Source organism: Phocoena phocoena, chromosome 10 (assembly GCF_963924675.1).
Source record: "Phocoena phocoena chromosome 10, mPhoPho1.1, whole genome shotgun sequence".
NCBI classification, from domain to species: domain Eukaryota; kingdom Metazoa; phylum Chordata; class Mammalia; order Artiodactyla; family Phocoenidae; genus Phocoena; species Phocoena phocoena.
This window is the reverse complement of record NC_089228.1, coordinates 83,053,173-83,080,832: the sequence shown is the minus strand read 5'-3', so window position 1 is coordinate 83,080,832 and position 27,660 is coordinate 83,053,173. Positions and strand designations below refer to the sequence as shown.

Here is a 27,660-nt window from a genome sequence, read left to right as displayed (position 1 = left end):
CCCTCACTAATCTCAGTCCTAATAGTGTCCTGCTTTGCCCTGCTAAGCCCTCACTAAAACACCTTTTTCCATTCCCTCCACTGCAGTGCCTTTTCATCAACGTGGAGTCTCCCGAGCCTCCCTCCCTGGGCTGAAGCCCACTCTGTTCACAGTAAAGAACAAGGTGCTAAGTCACTCCGTTCACTAGTTTATTGAGATTTGGGGAGCTCCTTCCCCAAGAGACACCACAGTGCAAAAGGGACGCTACCTCCCGCCCCATAGGACCATCTTCCATCTCAACAGTCAGGGGTGCCTTCCTTTGGTCAGGATTCTCACCGAATATCCACTGGAAGCAGCTCCCCAAACCCGCCCCCATTTCTTCTCCTTTCTTTCCCCCAGAAAAACACAAAACCAAAGGGAGCACTCTTGGGAGAGGACGATTGTGAGTGTGGACCGAGGGTGGTCCATGAGCGCAAAGGAGAGGCTGGAGAGTGCGAGCGGAAACCAAGTGTGACAAAGAGAGGATGTGGGCAGCCACACCAAACATGAATTGGGGAAAAGTGCGTAACAGTGGCCAGGGTGGGTGCATATGACTCTGTCAGAAGAACAGAATGATTTTAAGGTGCAGAAAGAAGAGGGTACGCGAGGCACCACGAGGGCACACAGGGAAAGTGCATGGATAAGCTTGGATGTGTGCACACAGGGAAGACATGCTAGACAAATGGCACACGCCCACCCACACATGCCCTCACGAGGACACACCCATGACCATGAGAGGGGCACACACAGCCCTGAGGGAAGGGAATACAATGGAGCACATGCGGCCACAGGAAGGGTGGAGAAAGCACGTGTGAAACGCGTGCGCACACAGGAGCCTGTGCAGTGGGAACGAGCAGGGGAGGGGAGGATGAATGTGTGTCTGGCAGAGAGGAGAATGTGAGCCTTGGCAACAAGAATGAGTGCCCTGCAGAAGCAAAATTCAAGAGGAACAAAACTTGTGGATGTGTGGAGGGGCAAGTGGGTTGGAAGGAGATTAGGATGGTGCGAGAAATGGCCAGGCCCTGTTAGGGTAGAGAGAGCACTCTGGGGAGACCCCTGCTGGATGGGAGCAGAGCACAAAGGCAAGGGAGCTGTGGGGTTGCCGTGGCAACGAGACAGAGGAAAAGAAAAGGGTGTATGTAGTGAGGCTGCTGAGGAGCCAGTGAGTGAGAAGCTTCAGGCCAGGTACAAACTAGGTTATGAAGTAGAGATAGAAAATCATACGAACGAATGAGAGAACAGGGCCTGGCTCCGGGAGTACTGGAGACCCAGAAAACCCCGGGGCTTGCAGAGGGGCAGGTATTTACAAGAGGTGGGACGGAGTAGTGTTCTTCCCACCTGGGGCTGGTATCCCCTGCTTCCTCCCAACCCCCTCCCCTTCTCCCTCTCCCTCTCCCTCCGCCTATTGGCCTGTCTCCCCTTACACCGCCCTCACTTGTAAAGCAAGTGGACTCGACTCCCATCACAGCTAAGCCGGTCGGGGGGCTCAGGGGGCCCCCTGGGCAGGGCCCCCGAGGGGTCTGGGGGTGTCGGAGGGTGACGCCGGGAGCGGAGCTGCTGCCGGGACTGGAGCTGATGGCGCAGTTCAGAGACTCGCTCCTCTTTCTGGAGGAAGAAAACAATTGGGCGAGTGGGAGACAGGAAGTCAGGAAGGGCTGGGGGAGGGAAAGAGAGGCAGAGGAAACTGTGTGGGAGACGCAGGGGCAGACTGGCAGAAGAAAGTAACGCGAGGCATGGGGGAAAGAACAGGGAGAGCCGAAAGAATACAGTGGGGCACCAGGTGAAGGAAAGAGATCAGGGAGACACAGGGGCTGGGGGGAGGGGACACAGGTCCGTGCACACAGCTTGAGCACCCCCCAGCCTGACACTGCGCTGGCCTCTAGCTACAGCGGGGGCACAGTGGACACCCTGGGGACCTGCCCAGACCCCTCTCACTGGAGGGTACACTCAAGGCCCGCAGCCAGCCACCCCCAGCCCAGGGCCACCCCCTCGGCTCCTCCACAGGTGAAGCCAACCGTGCAGCTGTGCTCCAGAGCCGCCCCCACCTGCCGAGGCTAGCACCCGATTTTACCTGAGGCCAGCGCCACCCTTTCCCCTTCCCTGTCCTCCTCCGCTCACTCCCTGGCCGCTTGTCTCCTGAGACCCTCCCTTGGTAAACCACAGGCTCCGGAAGGCTGATCTCAGACTCTGCCTCCAGAAGCCGGACCTGAGACGTGGGCCTCCCCGACCCGCCACCAGCCCTGCCTTCACCGCACACCTCAGCAATGATCTTCTCCAGTTCACGGTTCTCCTTCTCCAACAGCCGGGACTTCTCCTCCTCGTTGTTGTTGGTCGAGGACCCCGTCTTCATGGTGTCCTGCGCCTCTGACTGCCACTCCCCTCGGGTAATCAGCCTGCGCATCTGGGGGTGGAGGTTAGGGGCATGGATGGCCGAGCAGGGACTGTGTCAGTGCTTAGCTGACGCTGGCTTGCAGTTGAAAAGAACGAAAACAAGAGGAACAAGCTGGGCCCGAAACAAGGGATGAAGTGGGAGGAGGGGACATGTGAAGAAGGCATGGAGGGGACACGGGCTGGAGAGGGTGGGAGGACACCCAGAACCACACCTTGGGCACGAAGAGCACAACCAGGGTGATGTACGAGGAGAAAACTATGGCGAGAGAGGCAAAGGCGAAGGCCGCATCCTGCTGGCTGGACAGGATCATGGTGACCGGAGCCGTGATGAGACACAGGACCTGGGGGCAGAACATGTTTGGGGTCGCAGATCTGCCGGCTCAGACGAGAGCCGAGGTCTTTCCCCGGGAGAGAGTCTATGGTGACAGGTTCCTGGGGAAGTTTCCATTTGAAAAGGACCCAAAGTCAGGATCGTCCTCAACTCTAGGTTGAGAAGAATGCCAAACAAACTGTTCCAACCCAGCTTCAGCTCTAGGTCAACCCCTCCCTCAAGGCAGGAGCTCCCAGGACCTCTATACACACATCAGAGTCCCCGAGAGCCAGTCCCTGGGCATCCCTGACAGGAAATCTCGACCCAGGTTCCAGCCTGTGAACCACAGACAAGTAATTTCACCTGTTTCTGCTTCCTCATCTATCTAGTGGGGATGCTAATATCCACTTCACTGGGTGGCTGTATGAAGATTAATGTGTGCTTCATAGACTGTAAAGAGCTTAACAAATCCGAGACATTAAAAAACGTTTGAAGACTTCCACCCAGCTGACCCCACATCTGGCACCTGATTCGTCCCAGGCCACTCCACCTGGGTTGCTATAGTCCGTCCCCAGGGTCGATGCCAGGGGTCCGGGGAGCTCACCGCCACATTGTAGATGGCCATGCCCACAGCCCGGTGGTCGTTGATCTTCTCGGTGGACACACTCTTGGTCTCATAAGCAAGAAAGATACCCAGCAGCAGCAGGAGCCCCTTGTAGCCATAGAAAATGCCTAGGATGGCAGGAGAGGGTCACGCGGGCGACCAGACCTTCAGGCTGCACTCACTCCCCTGCTCTCTGTGCTCTCCACCTGCTGTTACTCCTCCTGGTCGCCCCACAAGGAAAAGGGGGCCTCCTCTCCAATCCACCCGTTCTGACCTAGCACACCCCTCCCTGTCCGCTGCCCCCACTGTCCACCCAACTCGCCCCGACCTCACTCACACAGTGTCTCACTCCCTTATTCTCCAGGTGGGAAGACGGCTTTCCACACTGAGGGTAGGTTTGCCATTTGTGCTCATAGGTCAGAGGGATGCTAAAAAGGCCAAAGGGGGCCTGACCCCTCACAGCCCCGGTCTTACTTCAGGGAGCTGACCAGACAGAGATGGTGTCAGGTCTGGAGATGAGGGTGAGGCATCATCACTGATCCCTCTGATGAATCCAAGCTCTGCCTCATCCCTGCGTTAGACCTAAGCTCCTCACGCAAAAGACCAACTCTCCCCATTCTCAGAAAAGATTAGTGCAATGACAAACAGGAGGCCATTCGCACTGGGTGCACGTGAGCTCTCTGCCTTTTTCCAAAGACACTTCTCCCTCCAAAGCTACTGTCCCTGCCCCACCCCACCCCCTGCCTTAGTGGCATCTTCCCCCACGTCCCACACACCAAGCCATGTATTCATCTTCTTGGAGCTGCAGTGCTCCAGCTGGGGCAAAATAGACACGTCGATATCTTCCTTCGGTTCCTCCTTGGCAAAAGTCTAAGGGAGAGACAGGGCCACAGGAAAGACGGTTGCCATCCTCCCCTTCCCACCTCTGCTCAATCCCTGACTCCCAACTCTGCCCCCTCTTTCTGATGAGATCCTCAATTCTGATGCCAGATCCCGGGAGCATTTGCCTAAACACCTTAAAAGTGCTTGTTCCCCCACTTTCCATGATATCTGAAGTCTGCACATCCTGCCAGCTCCCCACCACTTCCTTTCTTCAGAGGAATCCAGAGCCTCTGGTGCAGCTCCCTCCAGGAAGGAGGTAGAGCTGCTGAGAGGCACTGGGCTGGAAAACACCTCCCACGAGCGGCTCTTCTCCTCAAGACCACATGCAGCGCCGGAGCCCCCCTCGGCCTCCTGACCACAGGGCCTTCTCCCAAGCGGTACCTCAATGGTCCGGTGCAAAGGGTCCACGATCTGCCAGATGGCGAGGGTGAGGACGTCCATGCCCACCAGCAGGCCCACCGTGGCATATAGCTTCCAGGGCTCCAGGGTCTGGGTGAACACACGGAGTACAGGCGTGTTGGGGTGGGGGTCCTCCAAACCCCGAGAGCCAAGGCGCTAGGGACCGAGGCATCAGAAGCAGCTCACCTTCCTCCACTCCTTCTTTTCCTCCTTCTTTGTGAAGACCGTGTGGACCCACCAGATCTTGGTGAACATGGAGCCGTAGCCCAGGCTAAAGCCCAGACCCAGGAGCCAGAGGCGGGCCTAGGAAAGGAGAGAGGGCAGGAAAGAACAGGGCGGGGCAACAGGTGGGACTGTGCCAGGATGGGGCAGGCTGTAGGAGGGCACAGATGACAAGGAAGGCGGGACGCAGCCGGTAGGGGGGCCGGGGGGAAGGGGAGCAGCGGGGTGGTGGCGAGTCTCCCTACCTTTCACAAATTCCTCCCATCCACCTTTGCTACTTTGCCACCTGGGTGATCGTGCTAAAAGACTGGGTTTTAGTCACTTCTGACTGCTCTCCAGTGCCTACAGGTGAACACCTCCTGATGTGTTCACAGCCTGAACACCTCCAGATGTGGCAAGAGGCCTTTCACAACACGGTCCCACCTAAATTCCCAGGCTCATCTCCCCCCAGGCCCTCACCTGCCCCGTGCTCCAGCCCTGCTGAACTGCTCATTTGCTCGCCCTCACCCTTGAGTCTTTGCTACCCATAGGATGCTCCCTCTGCTCCTGGAGTAACCATCCTTTATTTCTCCAGCTGACAAAATCCCCTGCATCCTTCACTATTCAAATGCCGCCTTTGGTGAGGTCCGCCCAGCTACTCTGACAGTGAGCTGCTTTCTCTTTGCTCCCACAGCAGAAGCCTCTCATATGTCACTGCAGCTAATTGTCTGCTCTCCCACTGCATTAGGTCTCACCGGGGACAGAGAGCCTCTGAGGAACTGTAGGTGTATGTGTGCACAAATGCCATGTGCGTGATCAGGACAGGCACAGGGCAGAGGAGAAAGGAGTAAGGAGGGGCAGGGAAAAGGGTGGGTGTTTCCCACCAGCATAAGAGAGAACCAAACCAATACTGTTGCTGAAGCAGCCCCAGAACCTTCCACGTACCAAGAGTCCCACAAGGCCTCCTCCCTGTGTGAGAGTGGTCCCTTCCCCCAGCTCTCCTTGCTGTTGGTTCAGATCCCCACCTCCGTCCTTCCGAACCACAACTAAGGCTCCCACGGGAAGTCCCCAGTTCTTGTTCTCAGCCCCCATGCCACAGACAGGCCACCATTGTCCAAGGGTTCTCTGCGCAAGACCCCCTTCCTTCGCCTTCGATACCTTCCCCCTCTTCTCTGCAAGACATGCCATGGCAACCTTGGAACTGACAAGCGAGCTCCAGAATGAAAACTTCTGGAGGCACAGAAAGAAGGGACGGAGCCAGACAGAGACCAGAGGGGCGATGCCAGGAGAAGGAACTGGTACAAGGGTCAGGGAAAGACAAGGAGAAGGACAGGCAGGGGATGGCGCATCACAGAAGGCACTCCTGAGGGGCCGGGAGAGCCATGCTCTGCAAGGGACCTGCCACCCCCTCCTCACCTGGCAGACGAAGGGGAACTGGCTTCTCCCGATGTGGTAACCATCCAGCCCGAGGGGGAAGACGGCAGCTAACGCCAGAGAGCAGCCCACAGCAGTCAGATTATTCAGGTTGGGCTGTGAGTTCTGGATGTAACTAGGGCAGAGGCAGAGGCAGAGGGTGGGAGAGGGAGAAGAGCAGAATTACCCCTCCTCTCCAGGGAGGCTCAGCTCCCCAAACGCCCTACAAGGGCCTGACCCCAACCTCAGGGCCGCGGGCAGAGGAAGGCAGGTTTGGAGCAGGCAGCGGAGCCTCGAGAGACAAAGCCAGCTGGGTCGTGGCGGGGCTGCAGAGGGCTTCCTGCACGGGACCCCGCCACACACAATCTATTAGAGCCGTACACTGTGCTACCCGGTCCCAAAGGCTTTTTTTTTTTTTTTCCCGTTAGTTGCTTTGGAGCAAGGATGGGAGTTATAGCTGGTTTCTCCTTTTTTGTTCCCATTGGTCACTGGGAAAGCAATAATTCAGAGTGGAAACCTCAAGGATGCACAGCCTCAGAAGCTACACAGTTTCCTTCTCACTCCCTTCAAGCAAATGACTGTTATCTTGGAGAAGCAGAAAGGACAGGGAAATGTCAGAAGAGAAACTTACCGGACATGGGAGTTATAGATGTTAAAGGACAGACAGACAACAGCTAGGACAATGCCCAGGCTGGAGAGAACGGATACGGAGATAAAGAGTTTCTGTGACAGGAAGCGGAACGTCTTGATGACCAAGGTCTGGTCAGCTGGGGGGGACCCTCCTGCATGGCACAGGGGAGGGGGACGAGAAAGGAGGGAGGACAAAGGGATGAAGGTGGGACGGGAGAAAGGGAAGAAGGACAAAGCTGCTGATGGGCACCCAGGTCTTAGCTCTGAGGACAGGAGACCCTAACTGCCCTGAATAGGGGCCGCTGCAGGTCAAATGCTCTTTGATGCTGGGGCTCTTAGGAAACAATCAGAAATGAGACTAGAAGATGGAGCTAGAAGCTGAGCTGTATCACTGAAGTTGTAGTCTTTTTTTTTTTTTCGTTACTGTTTGTTCTTTGTGTTTTTCTGTCTTTCTTGTGGCAAAGGAAAACAGAGGGGAAAGAAGGGGATACTGAGAAATAAATGGTATGAGGTCTCTTACAACTCAAATCCAAAGCTGCAAAAGACAATCATAGAACCATGAAGCTAAAGTCCCTCAAAGTACCGAGTCTGGCCTCCTAACCTCAGGAGGAAATTTTTTTCAAAAATGGATCCGTGATTTTACTGCTGTCGGGGCGATATTCCCAAAGGTGTTTTTCAGTTATTATTAAAGGGAAGCTCAAACTTGTCAAAGAGTTCAAAAAAAGGAAAAAAAAAAAAAAAGACTAATTTCAATTTGCTTAGCTTTTTTTAAAAAAAGCGTAATTTAGGCCATGAAGCATTTATAGCAATACAGACACTGTCCTAAATTCAAATTATAAAAAAAATTTCCAAACTCCAGCAGTACTGAGAACTACTAGATTTCAGCTGGGCAGGGCAGATGGCAGCTGTCTTCCACGGCTGTGTCTCCCCTCCCTCCTCAAGATGCCAAACCTTTGTTTGATCAATAGAGCCCTCCTTTCGCCCACCTCGAGTATCTTTCCCACTTCCTATCATTTAGCTCACCAAGCACACAAAGAACATAATTGCTTCCTTTTTCTCTTTAAAAAGCACATTTCAGCAGAAGACAATTCAATGAGGTTTTGCAGCCTCTCCTACAGTTTAAGCAACCATTTTCCTATCAAAGCTGAAGAGGCAACTCTAGGATTAAAGTAGCTGGTTTAGATACCTCAAGTCACCAGAACATCTGGGAAACCCAAATGGAGTTTCCATTTCCCACCCCCTGCCTCTAATCCCCAGTCATCCCAGCAAGGTACTATTTTTAAGAGTGCATTGCTACCAACCGCCTATTCCCTCTCCAAATACACCAGTCTCCCCTACCCACGTCTTGGTGGTTTTATTCCCTTTCTCTGAAACCCAGCCCCTGGCCCATCTCCCGGCATATTTCAACCTAATGGCACCTACCACCCCACCCTCATTCAAACACCATTTTTCTGAATTGTTCAGAGGGGCTGAAGGAAAGTATAAACAGGATCCACTTACCAATCCACTTATCCGTTTTGGACCAGGAAAGGTCATCCTTGGTGCTGTCATAATAGCCAATCTTCTTGTAGCTGCCACCTGGATGGACGATCATAGGAGTGACCACAGGTAGGTGAAGAGCCGATCCCAGGCATTCTCAACCTCCCACTTCCCTAAAGTAGTTCTCCATGGCCGTATCTGATTTTCCCTTCACCTGAGCCCCTGAAGGATACTTGGGAGGACCTGGGGGTCACTTGAATCAGCAATCTGACTTAAAAGCACTATAGGGTGGATTCCAAGGCAACGCAAACAAATAAGAGTATCTTATATGCTTAAAGCCCTTCAGTGAAGAAGGCTGTACAGTATGTCTGCCACCCATTCCACAGGCTCACACCTCAGCAAGATGTCTCTCACTGTGATTCTGGCTTCTAAACCTTTCAACGTGTTTCTGCTTATTCCCCCTCTCATGATAGACAGAATCACAGGATCTATTTTCCCAGAGGCTTTCATTTTAATTTTAGAAATTTCTCTTCCGTTGACTTGGCTTCTAATTCCTTAGACAAGTTGCATCTGCCTCTTAAAAAGCCACGAAGTGAAATTCAGTCACTCCTAAGATTTCTAGAGCTGCCCCAGTTACCATAACTCTCCCTTTTAAAGCCAATTCACACCCCTTTGACCATGACTGAAGTCTATTCCCTCTTGTCCTGGTTACAAAGAAGATCTGACAGGGTGTGGGAGGTGGGGGGAAGGAAAGAAAGAAACTTTTCACAGGAGGCCAAGAAATGGTTCTTTTGGCCCTGCTCTAAGAGGCTGAGATGGGGGTGGAGTTGAAAAACGAATTCAGAAGTTTTGCAAATACGTGAAGTGCGCTAAGGTATAAGAAAATATCATCTAGAAAAGCCAAACTATACACACTACAGAAAAATTAGAAATAATTATTTACAAATCAAGGAAATGCAATGGATTCCCTTTAAAAATAGAAGGTTTCCCCGATTCGGCTTTTCTTGAGTCTATGAGTGTGCCACTAACAATTCATGAACCACTCAACTCAAGCCACCGAAGGGAAATCTTTCAAATCAAAATGGGGGCCACTGGGGAAGGAGAGTGGCTGTTTTCAATCTGCATGCACAACCACTGCAACTCAGAGAAACCCACCCATAGCTAAGCTTTTTATTATCATTATTATTATTATTACTATTATTATTATTTAGAAGCTTGATGAAAACAATTAGAGGAGCGGGCAGGAGGTAGGGAGGCACGAAGGCAATCTTTTGATGTCTCCTCCTGGTGTCCTCCTCCCAGACGGTGCCCTAGCCCGGCCCCAGCCTGGCCCCCGACCTCCCCGTTCCCTCACCCCCCTGTGCTCACCCTGTAGCTGCTCGATGAGCGTCCACGCCATCCGAGAGCCACTGGCATCAAACACCACATGGCCCTGAGGGGGAGAAACATGTGGAGGAAGGCAAAGTGATAAAAGCAAGAGCAAAAAAGAACATCAGGAACTCTTTGAATCCTTATGTTTTTGATGTAATCGAGCTTCTGAATGAATTCTATTTATGGCATTTGCCTGCATATAGGACATACCCCAGATGCCTATACCCTAGATTTTAGAAACATTATTCTTTTGAAAAGAAGCTTCACCCAGGAGATTTGAATGGGAAAAATCCCCAGATAGAGCACCAGGGGACCTGGCTTCTGGCTGTGTGACCCGAGAAAGCCACCAAATCCCTCTGGACGCTGTTTTCCCCCACTTTAAAAGGAATAAGTAGATGATCTTTCACGCTGTTTCCTCTTTTAAAATCCTATAATTTTCATCTGACTCATAAATATCGGGACTGAAGAGAAGTGAGGGGAGAGGTTGAAAGAAACGGAATATACCATTTCCCTTCTAGCCTTCCACGGGGCTTTCTGGTTTGGGGGCTCCCACTTCCCCGGTCTGAGACCGATTATTGCAGAGAGGTAAATGAGAAAGACAGAACGCATGTCTCCAGGAGAAGGAGCTGGGAGGGTCTCTCTGGATGGGAGGACAGAGGCAAGTGAGGGGCTGCTGTAACTCACGGAAACACCCTCGAAGGACGAGGAGTTCATTGCCCGGTAGATTTGGTCTGTTATGGTCTGGTTGTTGTAGTTGAAGTCTTCCAGGCGCACTCCTGAACGGCCACCCCCTCCAGACGTCTTGTTCAGGGCCAATGCCAAGGCCCAGATGGCATCATAGGCCAGGGGTGCCTCCTGGAAGCCTCCCGTCTCCTCAGGGTGTCTTTTTAGTCGTTTGGTCAGTTTCTCCACAAACTCCTGGGACGTCTGGGGAGGGAAGAACAGGAGGAAAGGATTGGAGTGGGGGTGGGCTTCTGATTCTGCTCCGGCACTTCGACTTGAAAGGATGGTTTGCGTGCACGTTGTCAGATTGAGAGTATGTACATTCAACATCTTTAACTATACCCACGTGTCTGTCTCAGATCAGAAGCTACTAGACTAGAGCAGGAGTTAGCTGGGTCCGATGGCCTTAGTGTGCGCAGCTGCTAGCTCAGAACTGCAAGCAGAGAAGTTTAATAAATAGATGCTCTGCATAGTGAACAGCAAAGGACAGAAAGCAGAGAGGGCAAAGCAAAGACCTGGCTACGCCAGTGGCCGGTGGCAGCGTTGGTGTTCTGTCAGCCTTCAGACTTTCCCAATAGAGCTGACGCAGGAACTAACAGCTCCTCCAATTCTGAAAGAGCCCGGAAAAGGTGACACCACAGCCTTCCTCACTCTGTCAACCAGGAAGATTTTTCTTTAGCATGCTAACTTCCTGCCAACCTCGCGTGCTTTCAGTTCACTGTCTCTTGGAGGGTTTTCAGAAGACTTGGGACTGCAGGAACACCCTTCACACATTTGAAGTCAATTATTCAATCCTTACCCACACCCTTCCCAACCCTCCGTCTTTTTTTTCCAAGAAAGCTAAAAAGAATAATAGCTCCTTTAGCTCTGCCATGAAATGGATCAAGAGACCTGAATTTCTATACCTGGCAGTAACATTGTTTAGCTAAATGACTGTAAGTAAATTGCTTCCGTTTGTGGAAATGTCTTCCATATAATGGGGAAACTCACTTCTGCCCTTCTTTATCTCCCAGAAACTGTACGAGGAAAGGTTCAGTGGCCACCTCTTGGCATGGCACAGGTAATACACAGGGGCATTACACAACTCTGTTTAGATTTGGAATTTATTAAAATACAAACATACTCTAATGAAGAAATGAATAGATGAATGAAGAATACATATAAATCTTTGTTCCTGGTGCCCTGCCCACTTTTCCTTCTTTTCAACTTTCTGGAGACACGGGGGAGTGGGAAATGCAAAGGACGGGCAGTGTGGTGCAGTGGAAGCAGCCTGGGCTTTGAAGACAGGAAGGCCTGGGCTCTACTCCCCTTGAGGACAGGACCAGGTTCCATTCTGCTCTTAAACCTCAGCATCCAGCACTATGCCCAGCCCATTCTGGACAAATAATAAGTGTCTATAGATTAGGGCAGTGAAAATGCTCTGTTTGGTGGGTACATGTCATTATACATTTATCCAAACCCACCCAATGTAAAACACCAAGTGAGCCCTCATGTAAGCAATGGACTTTGAGTGTCAATGATATATCACCGTAGGTTCATCAGCTATAACCACTCTGTTGGGAAAAGCTGATAATGGGGGAAGCTATCAATGAGTGAAGCAGGGAGCAGACAGGAAATCTCTGTACCTTCCTCTAAATGGTGCTGTGAACTTAATCTGCTTCCAAAAAATTGTCTTTAAGAAAAATGTCCATTGGATGGATAACTGGAAGGATGGCTTCTAGTTCTAACTAATCCACCTACCTGCTATATAATCTGAAACAAGTTATTAAACCTCACTATGTAGTTATTCAGCTTTAAAATGGGAATAATATTAACTACCTTGAAGAGTTATTATAAGGATGAAATAACAACATGTATAAAATGCTGGGTATAAAGTAAGTTACATTTTCTCTTTCAACTTCATTTTTGTTACTAACATTGAAATCTATAATTCCAGCTCAGTATTTCAAGTCCTGAATCTCCAACTGTCTCTAAGGCATTTGTAACTATATAATCAATAACCTGAAATTATAAGTATCTAAGAATAAGCTCTGTTTTTCCAACACTCCCCAGTTTATAAGATTGAAACCTTAGAATCACCTTAGACTCTTTGAAATCTCCAAGTCCTCTTAATTCTTTTGTTGAAATGTTTCATTAATATCACCACTCCTTAAACAGAATAATGTTAATCATAATAATAGCTAACATTTATATTGGCCTTACATATATCAACTTATTAAATTCTCAAATAATCCAATGAGGTAAATACTATTATATGCCCATTTTAGAAAGAGATAAGGAGACTAAGACACAGAACAGTTTCACTTGCCTGAGGTTATACTGCTAGTGGAAGAGCTGGGATTTAAACCCATTCAAAGTCCATACTCTTCCAACTACCCTACACTGTCTCTGTAAGCTGAAATGTCTCTCTCTGAGAGCACCCGTTGACAGACATTAGATAGCCTGAGACTTTCTGAGTCATGCTTCAGCCTCCAAGTCCATCCGACCTTCAGTTCAAAGTAAACACTGCATCCAAAAATCACCCAGATGGGAAGAGAATCATCTGCTCCGCATGTCACCGTCCCCTGCCCGGATCCTCATACTCTCTGCTGGCTCCAGGTCACTAACACACTTGGCCACTGGGGGCACCACTGTCCCCACCCATGACTAAAATTACCAAAAAATCTCTCCCCTTTGGGTCAGCAAAGATGGTTGTAAATTTTCAAATGCAAATGTTACAAGGCGGCTTAAGGAAAACTGAACAACACAAATTCTGCAACCCATAGAAATTAGTGAAATGACCAAGTACAAATTTGCGACCCTAAATTTTTAACAGCCCTGTCTGGCTGTCTCTCTGCATGAGAATAGGTGCCCAACGGTGATCTAAAATGTGTATCCTGAGGTAGATTTTTATTTTCTATCATACCCAGGTCTGACGGGACCTCTATCCCAATCAGAATCTACTGACAATCTTACCCCCAGGTGTGCTGCCTCGTACCTGATCTCTAGTACAGCTCCAACCCAGAGCTACTTTTCTCCGAAACCACTCTAATCCACTCTCCCGTATCTGGCTCCTAAAAACTCTTTCTCTAGACCAGAGTTTCTCAATCTCTGCACTGTTGCCATTTTGAGCGGGATAATCTTTTGTTGTAGGGACGATCCTATGCATTGCAGGTTGATTAGAAGCATTCCTGGCCTACTCATTAGATACCAGTTGTGACAACCAAAACTGTCCCTAAACATTGCAACCTCTGATTGAAAACCACCGCCCTAAGCGTCCCCAAAGTGTGTTCCCCAGACCAGTAGCATCTACATCCCCAGGGAGCCCGTTGAAATGTGAAGTCCCTGTCCCCACCCCAGACCCACTGAATCAGAACTTCCAAGGGAAAAGCCCAGTTGTGGTTCTGACAGAAGCTAAAGTTTGAGAACTACTGATCTAAACATAAGGCCATCCTTACAGAGTGAAGGCAACTCTGCTTCTTTTCTAAATCTCCTTGACTCTGGGCCATAGACTCGACCCTTGCTTCTGGTCCACTTCTCTTGGTCCTATTTGATTCATCTACAACCTCTTCTCTAGTCAATTGTTAAGATGGCATCTACCCTCTGAAAACTCTTGGCCTCTTCACCTGGCATTTTAGGCTACTGAGCAGGCCTAGCAGTAGCTCTAGACCTCAAAGGCAGACACCATCTTTCTCTAGAGATGAAGAGCCAGAAAGAGACCCTCCAGCTCATCCTGTTCAAAAGCCCAGAAGTCCCCCTATACCCCCAACCAAATCCTTGTGTCCTATCAGGAGCTCCTCTAGTTCCCTGCTATGGGGCAGAAGCCACTATTGGCAGGTCCTGGGCTCAGGGTACCAACAAGCCGTTCTGGCTTTGATTACCAGCTCCTCTACCTCCACAGGTTCTCAGGGACAACTCACTTCTCAGGTGCTCTACAGGGAAGTGATCTTGCAGAATTTTTCCATCGTAGTTTTCAACCAAGATCCCTTGGAAATGTCCCAGGACAGTATCCATGATCAGAGTACCTGTGGCAACTGACCTTTCTATCACAATCCACGGCAGAATAAAATTCCTGGATTTTATTTCTCCCTTGCTCAAAAACTGTCATCTGCTAAACAGTGTTAGCTGATAAAAGTACAAGCTTGTTAGTGAGACTTCAGGGTTTTCCATGGGAGGTGACAGAGCAGAGGGTTTGGAGTTAGATTCAACTAGAATTCAATTCCAGCTTCACCACTCAGTAGCTGGTGACCTGCAATAAATCACTTAACCTCTCTGAGTCTCAATTTCCTGGTCTATAAAATGGAAATGAAAAGTCTACATCAGAGTATTGCAACGAGGATCACTGAAATCATGTATCTAAGCTCCTGGTTTACTACATAAAAGTGATTATTACTACAACTTTTAACAAATAAGATATTAGGGTGGCTTTACAGTCATTCACTCGCCCCTAGCATGCTCTCCAAAGCAGGTATTCCAGACCTGGGGCTACACTTGGAATAGTAAGCAGACACATAGGTTGCCCTTATCAAGCTCACCCAAGATTCTCGTACTCTTTAAGATGCAGTGCAGAGCAAGAAAGCGGTCTCCCCGCCACACCACACCCTACTCACTTGTGCCCCTCACCTGTAGGCTGATTCCCACACCAGAGAGTGTGTCTTTTAGCTCCACGTCTGTCACTAACCAGCTATCTGGGGCTAACTGATTTCAAAAGTCCCTTCTACTTCTAAAATTCTAAAAGAGAATCATTAAAAAAGCATCAGAAGCCAAGCTAATTGAGTATCAGTCAGGAGTGAATATTAAGCAACTCTAAAGTGCTCTGAAGTCACCAAGAAAATAAAACGAATTTTTGCCCAGGAACAGCGCTCCTATAAAGGTGTGCTTGCAGATGCAGCATCTATATTGTCATTAACGCCTCTCCCTCATTTGACTTCTTGCCGACTGCTCCTTATTTCCATGGTAACAGCTCTGCAACTCATCAGGGGCCCACTGAACACACCACTCTCATAACTCTCTCTTTTCTGCCCAAGGAAGTCACAGCAGAGGTGGAACCCACAGGAAACGCGATGCAAACAAGTTCTGGGTAGGCAGACGCCCCTTGCCTTCCTAGACCTCCAAACTCCATACCTGTTCCCCTCACCTAAGAGACCCCTTCAGTCCCCTCCATCTGCCCAGGTGCCAGCTTCCAAGTCCTCACACACTCACCATGTTGGAAATGCTGCGGGTGTTGGCAGGGTTCAGCATGACAATCTCAGTGGTGATGTGGCCCTCCACCGCCTCGGTCATCTCGTCCACTGTGCAGTTGATGGACGGGTCATAGATCTTGAACCAATTGTCGGCATACCACCCGATGAGGAACCAGACGTACTTCTTCCCGAAGAGCCGCTCCTTGTACACCTGAATGCAGAGGAGGAGCGGGGCTGGGTCTTTGTTTTGTTTCTTTGTCTTATCTCACTTGACACTATGCAGCCTCTTCAGATTCAGAGAAGAGCAGAGAATTGAAACAAGAAATCTACAAGTCTGGGGGTAGTAGGGAAGGCTGGACTCCTCCTCCTTCTAAGTGCCTCCCCAGCCTCTATTTTTAAGTGGTCTTTTCCAGCCAGGCAGGGAAGATGGGATTCACAGGCTCCTCCAGAAACACAAAGCGATAGGAAAATAAGACCTGGAGAGAGTGTCACATGTGTGAGAAGACAAGGTGTGGAGTCAGAGCCAACAGACAGGGATTTCGTATTAATCCTCACCTCCGATCATTCGTTCAGAGATGCAGAGGGGACAGCCCAGGAGACACCCAAGGCAAAGAGCCCACCCAGTGCCCCTCCATCCTCAGATTCCAACTCCACCTCACAAAAAACTTTCCGGGCTTCGGTCTCATAGAAAAGTCCCACGATGATCCGGGCGTCTTGGCGCTACAGAATGGAGAGAGAACAGAGCTTCTGAGGGACGCCGGAAGGGACTAAGCCAAGCACTTTCACAGCTTTGATTTCCTGTCCCTAAGTGCTTAGTGCAGGGTTCTGTTCAATGGGTAGTAGATAAATGTCAGCCAGAAGATGGAGCTAAACTTCCCCAGGAGATGCTATTGCCTCACAGAATCGAAATTATGTGGCATGATGCAGGTGTTAGCTAATGCTACAACGGTAATAAATTGCAATAGATTAATGTACCAAATCAACACATTGTACTTTTTTTTTTTTTTTGGCCGTGCAGGCATGTGGGATCTTGTGGGACCTTAGTTCCCTGACCAGGGATCAAAACCACGCCCCCTGCAGTGGGAGCACTGGAAGCGCGGAGTCTTAACCCCTGAACCTCCGGGGAGGTTCCAACACGTTGTACTTCTTAAACTTACGCAATGTCATATGTCAATTATACCTCAATACCAAAAAAAAACAAAAACAAAACCTGTCCCTGCGTGACTCTCCTTTCCAACCCACCACTGTTTTCCCCACCCAGACCCTTGCAGGCTGGGCCCATCACCCCCTGCCATCCCACCTTAAGGTTTTTGACGGGCACAGCTGGATCTGAGAAGAAACTCTGACGGAAAGTAATCTCGATTCCAGCCTCCTTTACCCGTTCCTCCAGGTCGTCCAGAGTCTTGGGTGGCGATGAGGAGCAAATAGAAAAGACACAGGGTGCACAAAGGAGTAAAGACCGGAGGTAGTACAGGGGGCTGCGTTCTCAGAGCAAAGGAAGAGCCGTTCTGAACCTCCCTTCAACAGCCCTGTCCCCGGTGGGGAGAGTTCGAAGGAAAGCATCTGGAGTCTTAAGATGTAGCTTCCAGCTGGGAAGGTGCTTGGTGAGCCCCTCCTGAGGATCTGTGCCCAGGGAAGTCACCCCATCACCCCACTCCTACCTGACAGCCAAAATGGGGGAAAGGAAAAGAGAGGAACCAGAAAAGACGAGGCAGGGTCTAGTACAGGCAGGATGATGTCAACCTCAAGAGGCAAGTGGGCAGACAGACAAAGGCTCAGAGAATGTCCTGAGTCACTGAGAGAAGGTTGGGGGGAGGATTAAAGAGCCACTGAACACGAGAGTGAATAGAGGACCCAAAGAACAGAACTAAAGAGAGGGAGCAGACTGTCTTCTCTGGGTATAGAGCCAGGTGTTTCCTTTCTTCCCCCACAAGTCTCCCTCTTCCCCTCCACCTCTCCTTGCATGTCCGCATCTCTGAATCAATTACCAGACCATGTACATGCATGCGTCTGTCTGCCTCTTTCTTCTCTCTTCTCTCCTTCTCCCTCCGTCCTCCCTCTCTCTTCCCTCTCTTCTCTTCACACACGCCCACCACCTCCCCTTGAGTGCCTCTGGAATCTATTACTTCCACAGGTTCTTATCTCATATTCTCTCCCTTATCATGCCTCAACTTTAGAGTGAACCTACTTTAATAGAACTGGGTCACTTGGAATCTCTCTGTCTGCGGGACAGAGCCTCAAAGCAGGAAGAAAAAAAAAAAAAATCCTAAAACCAGAAAGTTGGAGAGGGTCCCAGAAACTCAACTTGTTCATTCCTCCGGCTACAGGAAGAACATGCACTTAACCCACTCGGAATGTGGGGTTTTGATAAAGAATCAAGGACTTTGCCCCCCCAATGAATCCCGTGTCACATCTCTCTGTGCTGGGATTGAGCAAAGGCTCCCTTCACCCTGTGCCTCCTCACCGAGGTGAAGACCTCAGTGGTCTGCTGGATGGTGGCAATCTTCTTCCAGCCCCACTTTTCGAAGAGTTTCACCCGGGTAGGATTATGGAGTGTGGCTGACGGGTGAGTTCGGAAGAACGTAGGAAAGCGTTGCCGGTTTGACAGGGCCGGTGAACTGGAGCCATAGGAAAGCTACGAGAGATGGGGACAGGATGGCGTGTTTACAGCAGCCTCACTAAGAGCTGCCGAGAATTCCTTCAACCCCTCCCCGCCTCTGGGATTCTCTCACTCTATCCAAGTCTCCCTACCTCTGCCCAAGGAAAAGTGATTCTCAAAAGCCCCCTCCATCAGGGTGCCCTTTCACTGAGCTGACTTCCACTCCTTCTGATGGAGAGCAGGTCAGCTGCAGCCCTGGCAGGCCAGTGTTGCTAGGAGGCCAACTAGCTCAGGTCTGCAAAGGACTCTATCTCGGAAGTGGGCCCGCTGTGGTCTGCAATACCCGCCCTCTTTAGTACAGCCCAGGGGACAGCCCCACCTTCTGGCCCCCAGGGCCTTGCTTACCACAATGAGGTTCCACATCCTGGCAGCCTCGGCCACGAGCGTGGACACGGAGCTGCAGCCAGGCATGAGGATGATCTTGATAGGGTCATTGTAGAGCAGCTCGTACAGGTACTTGGTGGCTTGGCCTGGGTCACACTGAACGAGGAGGACGGGGATGAGGGAAGCTCCCCCAGGGCTCCTACCCTCCCTGCAACACCTACTCTTTTCTTTTCCCCCAACAACCTAGTTACTTCCCCCACTACCTATCCCTCTGCTGAAACCCCTTTGTCATTATCACCATTTCTTCTCCTTCCTGAGTCTCCTTTCCCCTCATTCGTGAAACACCCTTCTCTGTCTTCCACCTGGCGCCTTACCCACATCCTCTCCTGCACACCCCCCATCAGTGTGTATGCAAACACTGCCTTCCCTCCTTTCAGCGCATCCTCAGACATCCCCTAGCCTACCTTCGCTCCATCACCCCGCCCCCTTTCCCCAGGTTTCTATGCTCCAAACATCTGTGAGTAGAAAAGAGTCTGCAGGAATATGAATAAATTTTTCCTCAAGTCCCCAGACAGCCTCCTTAAAGCCATATTACGAAGAGTCCTCCCTCACCTCTGCAAACTCCCTCTCCCACCTACTATTTTTTCTCCCTCTTCTTTTTTCAGGGCTAGAGATAAATAAACAGGAGAGAACAGGGACAGGACCACCAGGGGGTCCTGGCTCAGTGGATCCACGTCCTCCTGCTGGGCTCTGACATTTGACGGGTGCATTAGAAAAAAAAGACATTCAGGGGCAAAAGGGGGTGGGGAGAAACAAGGATGAGGGAAGAGCTGGGGAGAATAAATAGAATGGGATGCTCAAGAAACCAGATGCTTTTAGGGGTGCCTGAAAGAGAAGAATGGAGCTGGGAAAGTAAACAAGGCGCTGGAGGGGAGGAGGGGAGGAGGGGAAGTGAGGGGAGGAAGAGCCAGCCATGGAGCTCCCACTGCCTGTTCCCCTCCTGCTGAAATATGACATTTCAGAAGCTGCTGGAGCCCCAAACGAAGTGGGGAAGAAATGGAAGCCAGTGGGGAGCCAGGGCAGAGGGGACAGACAGGAGACAGAGGGGACTGGGGAGGGTGATATGGGGGTGGGGGGCAAGCAGAAGGAAATAAAGAAGGCCCCCTAGGGCCTGCTCGCTTCCCACTGAGGCCTGACATTTGGGACACGGTGGGAAGTTGGAGAAGGGGGAGCCAGGGGAGGCTGGCCCAAAGAACCAGCTCCCTGCTGCCCGCCCACCCACACCCCTGCTAAGGGCAGCGCTCAGTGTCTGCTCCACTGCGCGTTTGGAAGGTTCTGCATCCCTCCCACTTGGGCATCTTTGTGTATCTTTACCATTCTCACGTCCCACCTTCCCGCATCTAACACTCCAGATTCTGCCCCCAGCTTCTCCCAAGGGCCCTCTGTGGCCCTCTCTTTCTTGTCTGAAGAGAAGGTTAATAGAAACAATGAGGACAGATAAGAACACATAAGATACAGGCAAACAGGGCAATGTACGCTACTCCAGTGTCTCTCCTGTCTCCTCATTCCTTCCCGACCTTCTCTTACACCCCTTTCCCCTTCCACGCCCTATTCATCACCGCACATCCCTTGCGCCGCGTGATTCTCACCCCCTCTCCAATAGACTTCCTCCGCTGCTGCTCTCGCAAGGAGCAAGGATCCGGATTTGCAGGCAGGAAACGACACTTTCCAGTTTGTCTGCCTTTCCATCTCCCCCTCGCTGCCTCTGCTATTTTCTCTTCCAGCCCCCCTTCTCTTGGGTCCCCATCTGCTCCCCAACACCTCCAGGGAATCACCTGTCATGGTGCATGAGTTTGAGCTCACACCCAGGGCTCCCCTAGCTCCCTTCAATCCCCTGTTCTAAAGCCTGCACCCATCCCTCCCTGTCCCTCTCCCCATACTCCCCCCAAGCCCCGTAGCCAGTTACCTCTCTTGCTCTCCTAAGCTTGACTCCTCCACGGGATCTGACCCTCTTTCTCTTCCTGCCTCTCCTACCCTAACTAATTCTTTTGCTGTGCCCTGCGGCCCTTCCTACAGGCATCCTGGGGTTAGCTTCATGGGATTTTGACTGGAAAAAGTGCAGATCCTTGGGACTTATCCCTGACCAAGGATTTAGAACCTGTATTTTTAACAAACTCCTCTGGGGATGCTTAGGTACACTGAAGTTTGAGAATCACTGTAAAAGCATCAGAAGGGATTCAAAGTTCCCTAAGAGTCCTTGTGCCGTCTTCTCCCCAAGCGCCCTATCTTCAACCCCGCTTCTGCGCGCTCCTTCCTCACATACCTATATCTAGGTGTAGATTGCTGTTCTAAAGAACGAATATAAATCCTCAGTCCACCCCAGGTGTTAGATCACCAAGGGCTCCCCTCTGTACTCTTTCACTCTCCCCCAATCCCTTAAGTCTCCGGGGCCTCCTATGAGAGAAGATAGATTTGAGGTCCCAAATCGCCTTCCTTCCATGTGCCACATCCTTCCCCCATACTCCCAATCATTCATGTAGGGGATAGGGGTGGGAAAGGAATCTTGCAGGACTATCCCCTACTACCCCTGGACCCAAATTTTCTTACTTTCCCCCCCTCCCTCTTCCCCACCCCCTAACCCTACATCCCATTTCCCTTCTCACATCTCAGAGGCCACAGTGCTGCAGGGAAGACACTTAGGAGCCGAGTTCCACATGATGCCCCAGGGTCTCTCCCCAGGGTCTCTCGCTGTCCCCAGCCCTCCTCCTGGTGGTCCCCCTTCCCCACTGCCATTCTTTCCTGTTCTCTTTCTCTTCCTTGCGTCCCGACTCTTCACCATCCCCATGCTCTGCGGGGGCTCCTGTGTGGACCTGTAATCACATCATTTTCCTAGTGCCTCTGCCCATCCCTTGACCATTAGCCTTCCCCAACCATAATATGCCATATAGTCCCACAATCCAGGAATCTGCGACAGGGCTGGGGATGAAGCGATGAGAAAGAGTCAGGTAGGGACCACAGCTACCTTGCTGTTTGTTGTGATAAATAAACTAGAGCGCTCAAGTCCCTCCAAATTTTGCTCATTGGGTCCCTATTCCTTCCAGCTCCGACCTGCTGCCAAGATTTACCTTGTTACCATGGTAAATGTAAACCCCAGATCCAGCTCCCGCCTCATTCCCTCCATCCCCCAACCCATCCCAGGGTTAGTTTACTCTCTGGAGGAACTGGATCAGCTCATACCCCAAACCCATCCCCAGTTTCTCCAACCACCCGGCACTTCCAAGGGTCTCCGGGAGCAGAAGGGTCAGCCTTGCAGCGTGATTAACCACCTTGAACCCCTAGACCCTCATCTTGAACCTCCAGCCCTTGAGACTCTCCCCGAGCTCGCGCACCCCCAGCCTGTCTTCTGCTAGTCACACATGGGAGGGGTCTGCCTGGCAACCCCAGGAGCGACTCACGCTAAGGTACATGCAGCTGGCCCCCTGCCCCCCACCTCCCACCCACTCCCATGTCCGGGGCTACCTTGCTGTCGTGGTGGATGAGCTTGAGCTCATAGTCCGGCAGGATGTCCCTGCGGCTGTTCACGTCCTCCAGCGCCATCTCCACCGCGGGCTGGCAGGCCTGGCCCCCCGGCCAGCCCCCGCTCATGGGAAACAGCGCCCCGATGTACACCGCGCGCCGTTCTGAGGAGGGGTGCGGGGGGACCCGCGGGTGAGGCCGCGGGAGATGAGGGGAGTGGGAGGCCCACACCGGAGCCACCCCCGCCGCCATCACCACCAGGAGCGGCAGTGGCCACCCCAGCCGGGGAGAGGGGAGCCCCGGACCCATGGCAGGGGGCGGGGGTGGCTGCTGGGGGAGGAGGAGGAGCTCAGGGGGGACACTTCTCCCGGGGAGGGCTGCTGAGGGGATGTCGGGGAAGCGCCTCCATCCCTGGTTTTGTGCGGAGGAGGGGGACAGGGCCTCGGGGAAGCAGGGGAGGTTGGCTTCGTACGGCCCCCACGGCTCTAGCTCCCGCCACCGCCACCGCCACCGCGGACTCTCCTCGCGGACTGACTGACCGACCGAGGGGAGGAGGAGGAGGGAGATGCAGGGCTGGGAGGGGGCTCTGACGTCAAGGGCGGCGCGCGGCAGCCGGGGTGGGGGGGCAGAGTTAGGGAGGGAGGAAGCGGGCGGGGATGGAGGCGAGCGCCGCTGTGGGAACCACAGTGTGAGAGGAGGGGAGGAGAGGGAGGATGCGACCCCTAGGGTGAAAGAGATGGAGGAGGAAGGGAAGGATCCCACCTAAGGGAACATTGGTGGAGGAACGAGGCGAAGGGGCGTGCCGGGAGGGCGGGGTGGGCGGAGGCAGCCGCGGGAGGCTGAAGCCACGAGAGGCGAGCGATGGAGAAGGGGAGGACGAGAGTGGGACGCGAGAGAAAAGGGGCTGGCGCCTAAGCGTCTTAATGGGGGTGTGAATAGCTGGGGTGAAGGACTGAGGGTGGTGAGGGAGAGGGCGATGGGAAAGGTTTTGGAGACAGAGGGAGAGCTGGGTGGGGAAGAGGGAGGGCCGTGGTACAGGGGGAGGTGATGGCGGTAGAGGAAGGGAACACGGGGCTCGGTGGACAGAGGCTGAGAAAGGGTGCTGGGAGAAGGAACTGAGATAAAAGAGAAGGGGAAGGGCGTAGGGAAGGAAAGGATGTGGGGAGGAGCTGAAGGAGGGAGAGTGAGGCCTGGCAATGGGTGAGATGGCTGGGCCAGGCTGATGGAGTCAGCAGGTGAAATCCTAGGAAGGGGGCAGGCAGGGAAAGGTTCCAGAGAAGGTCGGAAGGAACCCCACAGGGGAGGACGAGGTGGAAGCTCCGGGTCTCCCAGCACTCTGCCGCCCCCTGCTGGGGCTCTGCCATTAGGCCGAAGCGGAGTCTGGGAGGAGGCGGAGCCGAGGGGCGTGCAGCCAAGCGGGGAGATGGGAGGGACCGCAGCCTCGCAGAAAACCGGGACTGGAGGCTGGAAACAGGTAGGGAAAGAAAGGGCCAGCCGCGTACTGGGGTGGGTGGGGGAAGGTGGGGGAGGAATGGGAAGGATGAGAACTCATAGCCTAGGGGCAGAATCCCTGGGGGTGGAGGGTGAAGAGTGAAGGGTAAGGGGATTGCTGTGCACGCGATGAGGGTTTCCGATCTCACCTGAGTGTGGCGTTCGATTCACTGGCAGCAGGAAAGACGGGGATCAGAGAAGAGTTACCAGTGGTGCCCAGCTTCCCAGGCCTGATCCCCAGCCCCCTCCCACACCTGTCCATGCCGAAGAAGACCGGGGTGGGGGGGGTGGGGAGCAGAAGCCTGCGTTTCTGAGGGGAAGGTGCCTGGGGATAAGAGCAAGGTGGGGCTGTGGGTCAGGACTTGTTGGTTTTCTTTTATTGCTCATAGGACAACAGAATTTGAGACAGGTGTGCCAACAGCTAAAACATGGGCAGATCCTGGTTTTGTGGAGCCTAAATATTATAAAATTTGGGGGTCTCTCTTTAAGTGAAAAAAATTACAAATGCAATTGATTTGAAACTATTGCTGTTAAAATATCTTACTTTTGCAATTTTTACAAAAACCTATGACCATGTGAACACATTATTAGAACCTTCTACATTATTCGAGCACAAGAAGAGGCCTGTGTAAGTGAGGAACCCTGGAGCTTAAACTTCATTAGCTTCGTAGTAAATCCACCCCTGGCTGGGAGTCCCACTTTCCAGAATGGAATGGTAAACTACAAGCAGAATAATTAAGTGAGGAAAGCCAGGTCCAAGGATCTTGAAAGGTAGAGTGTCTACAAAGGTAGAGGAAGCATGAAGTATGCCTGCATCCCAGGAGAGAAGACTGCAGAGGGAGAATCTGGGTGCCCAGGAAAGGGGGAAGTTCGCAGAACTAGATGGAAAAAAGGGGGTGGTGGACACAAGACGGATTCCCTTGGGGAATGATGGAGGTTGTCCAGGAAGTATAGAAAAGGACTGTCCTCTTCCCACCCCATCCCTTGGTTGTCCTTAATACTCTGACAATTCTGCCCCCACTTTTAAGTCTTTTAAATTTTTACCCTGATAATTTTCCACCCCGGATAGTCTTTTCAATATTATTGATTTTTCTAAATATGATATATGATTTATTGCTGAGTCTTTACAATAATTCAGGTATATAATGAAGGGAGAGGGATCAATTCTAGAAGAAGGTTATGCATAGAAAGTTCTAAGTTTCGAGAAAGGAACTGAGGCTGGGGAAAACTGGAGGAGTTAAACCTTAAGAAGGGTGATGGAGGGAGAGATTCACAGGAAAGGAGAAAATGTGAGACCCAAGGATTGGGAGCACGGGGAAGATATTAAAAAAGAGAAAGGTAAAGGAAGGAAGCCACCAGCATAGATAAAGTGGACACGGGGGACTGCAGCAGCAAGTTTGAGGCAGGTGGATGGAGGAAAGTGTTAAGCATTCACCTCTGCCTCCCCCATGCCCCCCATTTTGTATAGCACCCTATGTTTCCCCACCATCCATTCCCACCCCACTCCCATCCTCTGACAAGCGTCCTCATCTGCTGCATGCAGGCAGCTGTTCCCCTCACCCTGGCAGTGGGGCTTGGGGGTGCTCCACTGGCCCTGACTACAGATGCTCCGGGAGCTGCCCACCAGATGGAAGTCGGAGTCACACCGGAAATCCACCCGGGCTCCGTCCAGAGCTGGGAGGTCCCCACCCGTCAGGAAAACCTTCCCATTTTCCAGGGTCAAATAAGACTTGGAGCAGATTCGGACTGTGGAGACAGGAAAATAGAGACAGGCGAGTTGGAGAAGACTCCTTCCCCCTAGGGAGCAGGGAGGGGGCTCAGATTTGAGTTTGGGTCCACAAGCGTCCTACTCTGCAGGAAAGCACGTGTTAAAAGGATTAGCTTCTCTATAGCCGCCACTCCTCCCTTAACCCTGTAAGCATCCACGCATTCCAAAAAACAGAAAAAGAAAAGAAAAAGCATTTCCATCCTAGGAACCCGAGATGGAGCTATAAGCACATAAAATGGGACCTCTTCAGAGTCAGCTACAGTGGGCGGTTCTTTGGCTTTGAAATGTGTGGCTGTATGTAACTTTAGATGCACAGTCAGATTTGCCTTATTATCGTTGGCTTATACTCATGTTAAACTGGGTTTTAGTTTGGGGGTATATGGTCTCTCCGTTGGAGACAAGTATTCGAAAATGTGATGAAATCATTTTAGAATATTTTTGCATAATCTGCCACTAATAATCCTCAAAGAGACTAACTCACAAGATGAATAACCAAGTTATTTTCTCAAATGGGCAGTGGCCTAATGAAGGGAGGATGAAATAAAATGCGCAGGCTGCTAACTTTGCTGCCTGCAATTGCACACAGCAAAGCCCCTCTTCCATAGTAGTTGTTCAATAAATGTACTTGTGAATTTAGTTACACTGGATTTACAGTGCTGACTTGCAAGCAATGATGCTAAGTTTGAGACAGGAAGAAGAATTCGCTTGAAGAGGAGAGGGGCTTTGAGAGGCTACTCACCACAGCGGCTGGGTGTGTCCATATCTGTCCAGGAGCCGTTGGCCAGGCACTTGCGGACCTTGGGCCCCACGACCTCGCGCTCCCCCCGGCACACATACTCAATCTCATAGTCCACGGGCAGGAAGTTGATAGCCTTCACCTGGTCTCGAGTCAGGCCCCTGTACCTGATGCCCCCTTCCCAGGGTGGGTGTATGATCTGGCAACCTGAGGGGGTGAGTCCAGAGGCAGGCGGAAAAAGAGGGATGGTGGGGAAAAAGGAAAAGGCAGAGTCAGCAGCGGGAGGCAGGGGAGGGTAGGGCGTGGTCAACGGGCAGGTGGAGGACAAAGGGGATGGGATGAGGTGCGAGAGGGTGAGAGTGGGGAGGGGTACAGACCCTGGGCGGAAGGACACAACGGAATGAGCCAGGGTCAAGGAGCTCACAAGTGGGAAGGGAAGGGTGCTGGTTGGGGTAATGGAGAAAAGTAACTAAGAAATCGTGAAAGGGTATGCTATGCGAGTGAGTTTGCTAAGAAAGGCTAAAGGAGAATCTGAGTTGAATTAGCATGGGGGGGGGGTCTTACAAGGCCACCTGGGCAGCAAGGTGGGACCAAGGAAAAGGCGGAACTGAGGTAGCAATGGGGGGCCCAGAAAGAGGGGCGGGGCTGAGGGAATAATGCGGGGTCACAGAAAGGGGGCCTAGTGTGGTAACCGGGGGCCAGAGAAACGGGTGCTGGGTAATAATGCGGGGTGATGGAAAAGAGGTCAGGAGTAGTAAAGTGGGGCCGAGGAGACGGGGCTGCCAGGCCGGGATACTACGTAGGGCCGACGGGATAGTAGAGGCGATGTGAGGAAAGGGGGAGTGGAGTGGAGGGGTGCCCGAGGTCGCCGGAGAAGGGTGCACCTTCCGAGGTGGCGTTGGGGGCCTGCGCCCCGCCCGCGCCCGGGGGGCGGAGGAAGAGTGGCGCCAGCGGCAGCAGCGGCAGCAGCAGCAGCATCTGAGTGAGAGGCGGCCGTGAGGACCGGACCGAGCCCCGCCGGCGCTGGCCCGGACCCGGGAGGCGGCCCGGCCTCCCTCCGGTCGCCTCCCGGGCTCCGACCCGGCTCAGCCCGGGGACCCGAAAAGCGCCCCGTGGAGGAGGCGGGGGCGGAGCCCGGCGCGGGGTGGGGGGAGAGGAGGAGAGAGAGCCTGTCCCCACCCTCCTCCTGCCTCCCTCGGCCCCCCCCACCCTCCCGGGACTCCACCTCTCACCACCTCCTCTCCCCCGGCCCCCGCGGCTCGCCGGAGCCCGGCTTCCCCACGCTCCCCGGATCGGCCGCCTCGCCGCTCCCGGTTCCTTCCCCGCCGCTCCTCTTCTCCCGCGGCCCCCCGACCCCCGGCTCGGCCCTCCCCGCGCGCCCCTCTCCAAGCACTGCCTCCCCCGGGCCCTGGCTCTTACCTCGGCGCTCCGGCCCAGCTCCCCGGCTCTCCCGGGCCTCAAGGCCCCAGGCCCCGCCGCTCCTCCCCGCTCCCCCCTCCTCTCTCTTCCACCTTCCCCCTCCTCCCGACCCTCCTCCCCGCGAATCCGGGCTCCTCGCCGGCCAGGGTCTCTCCTCCTCTTTC

General features: G+C 52.5%; 1 protein-coding gene across 1 annotated transcript; it reads right to left on the bottom strand.

Annotated features, from left to right (window-relative positions):
• Positions 1 to 175: 175 nt before the first annotated feature.
• GABBR1 (gamma-aminobutyric acid type B receptor subunit 1) lies at positions 176 to 27,532 on the bottom strand. Its single transcript, XM_065885857.1, has 23 exons — positions 27,497 to 27,532; positions 26,962 to 27,055; positions 26,081 to 26,284; positions 25,134 to 25,319; positions 23,723 to 23,743; positions 22,086 to 22,246; positions 18,588 to 18,722; positions 18,048 to 18,218; positions 16,884 to 16,985; positions 16,238 to 16,303; positions 15,603 to 15,794; positions 10,383 to 10,625; positions 9,696 to 9,759; positions 8,349 to 8,426; positions 6,850 to 7,000; positions 6,222 to 6,354; positions 4,791 to 4,907; positions 4,587 to 4,694; positions 4,100 to 4,193; positions 3,324 to 3,451; positions 2,622 to 2,750; positions 2,276 to 2,419; positions 176 to 1,623 (listed from the first exon to the last, which is right to left on the bottom strand). The coding sequence occupies exons 2-23, from the start codon at positions 27,053 to 27,055 to the stop codon at positions 1,450 to 1,452; spliced, it is 2,895 nt and encodes a 964-aa protein (XP_065741929.1). The 5' UTR covers positions 27,497 to 27,532; the 3' UTR covers positions 176 to 1,449.
• Positions 27,533 to 27,660: the final 128 nt, after the last annotated feature.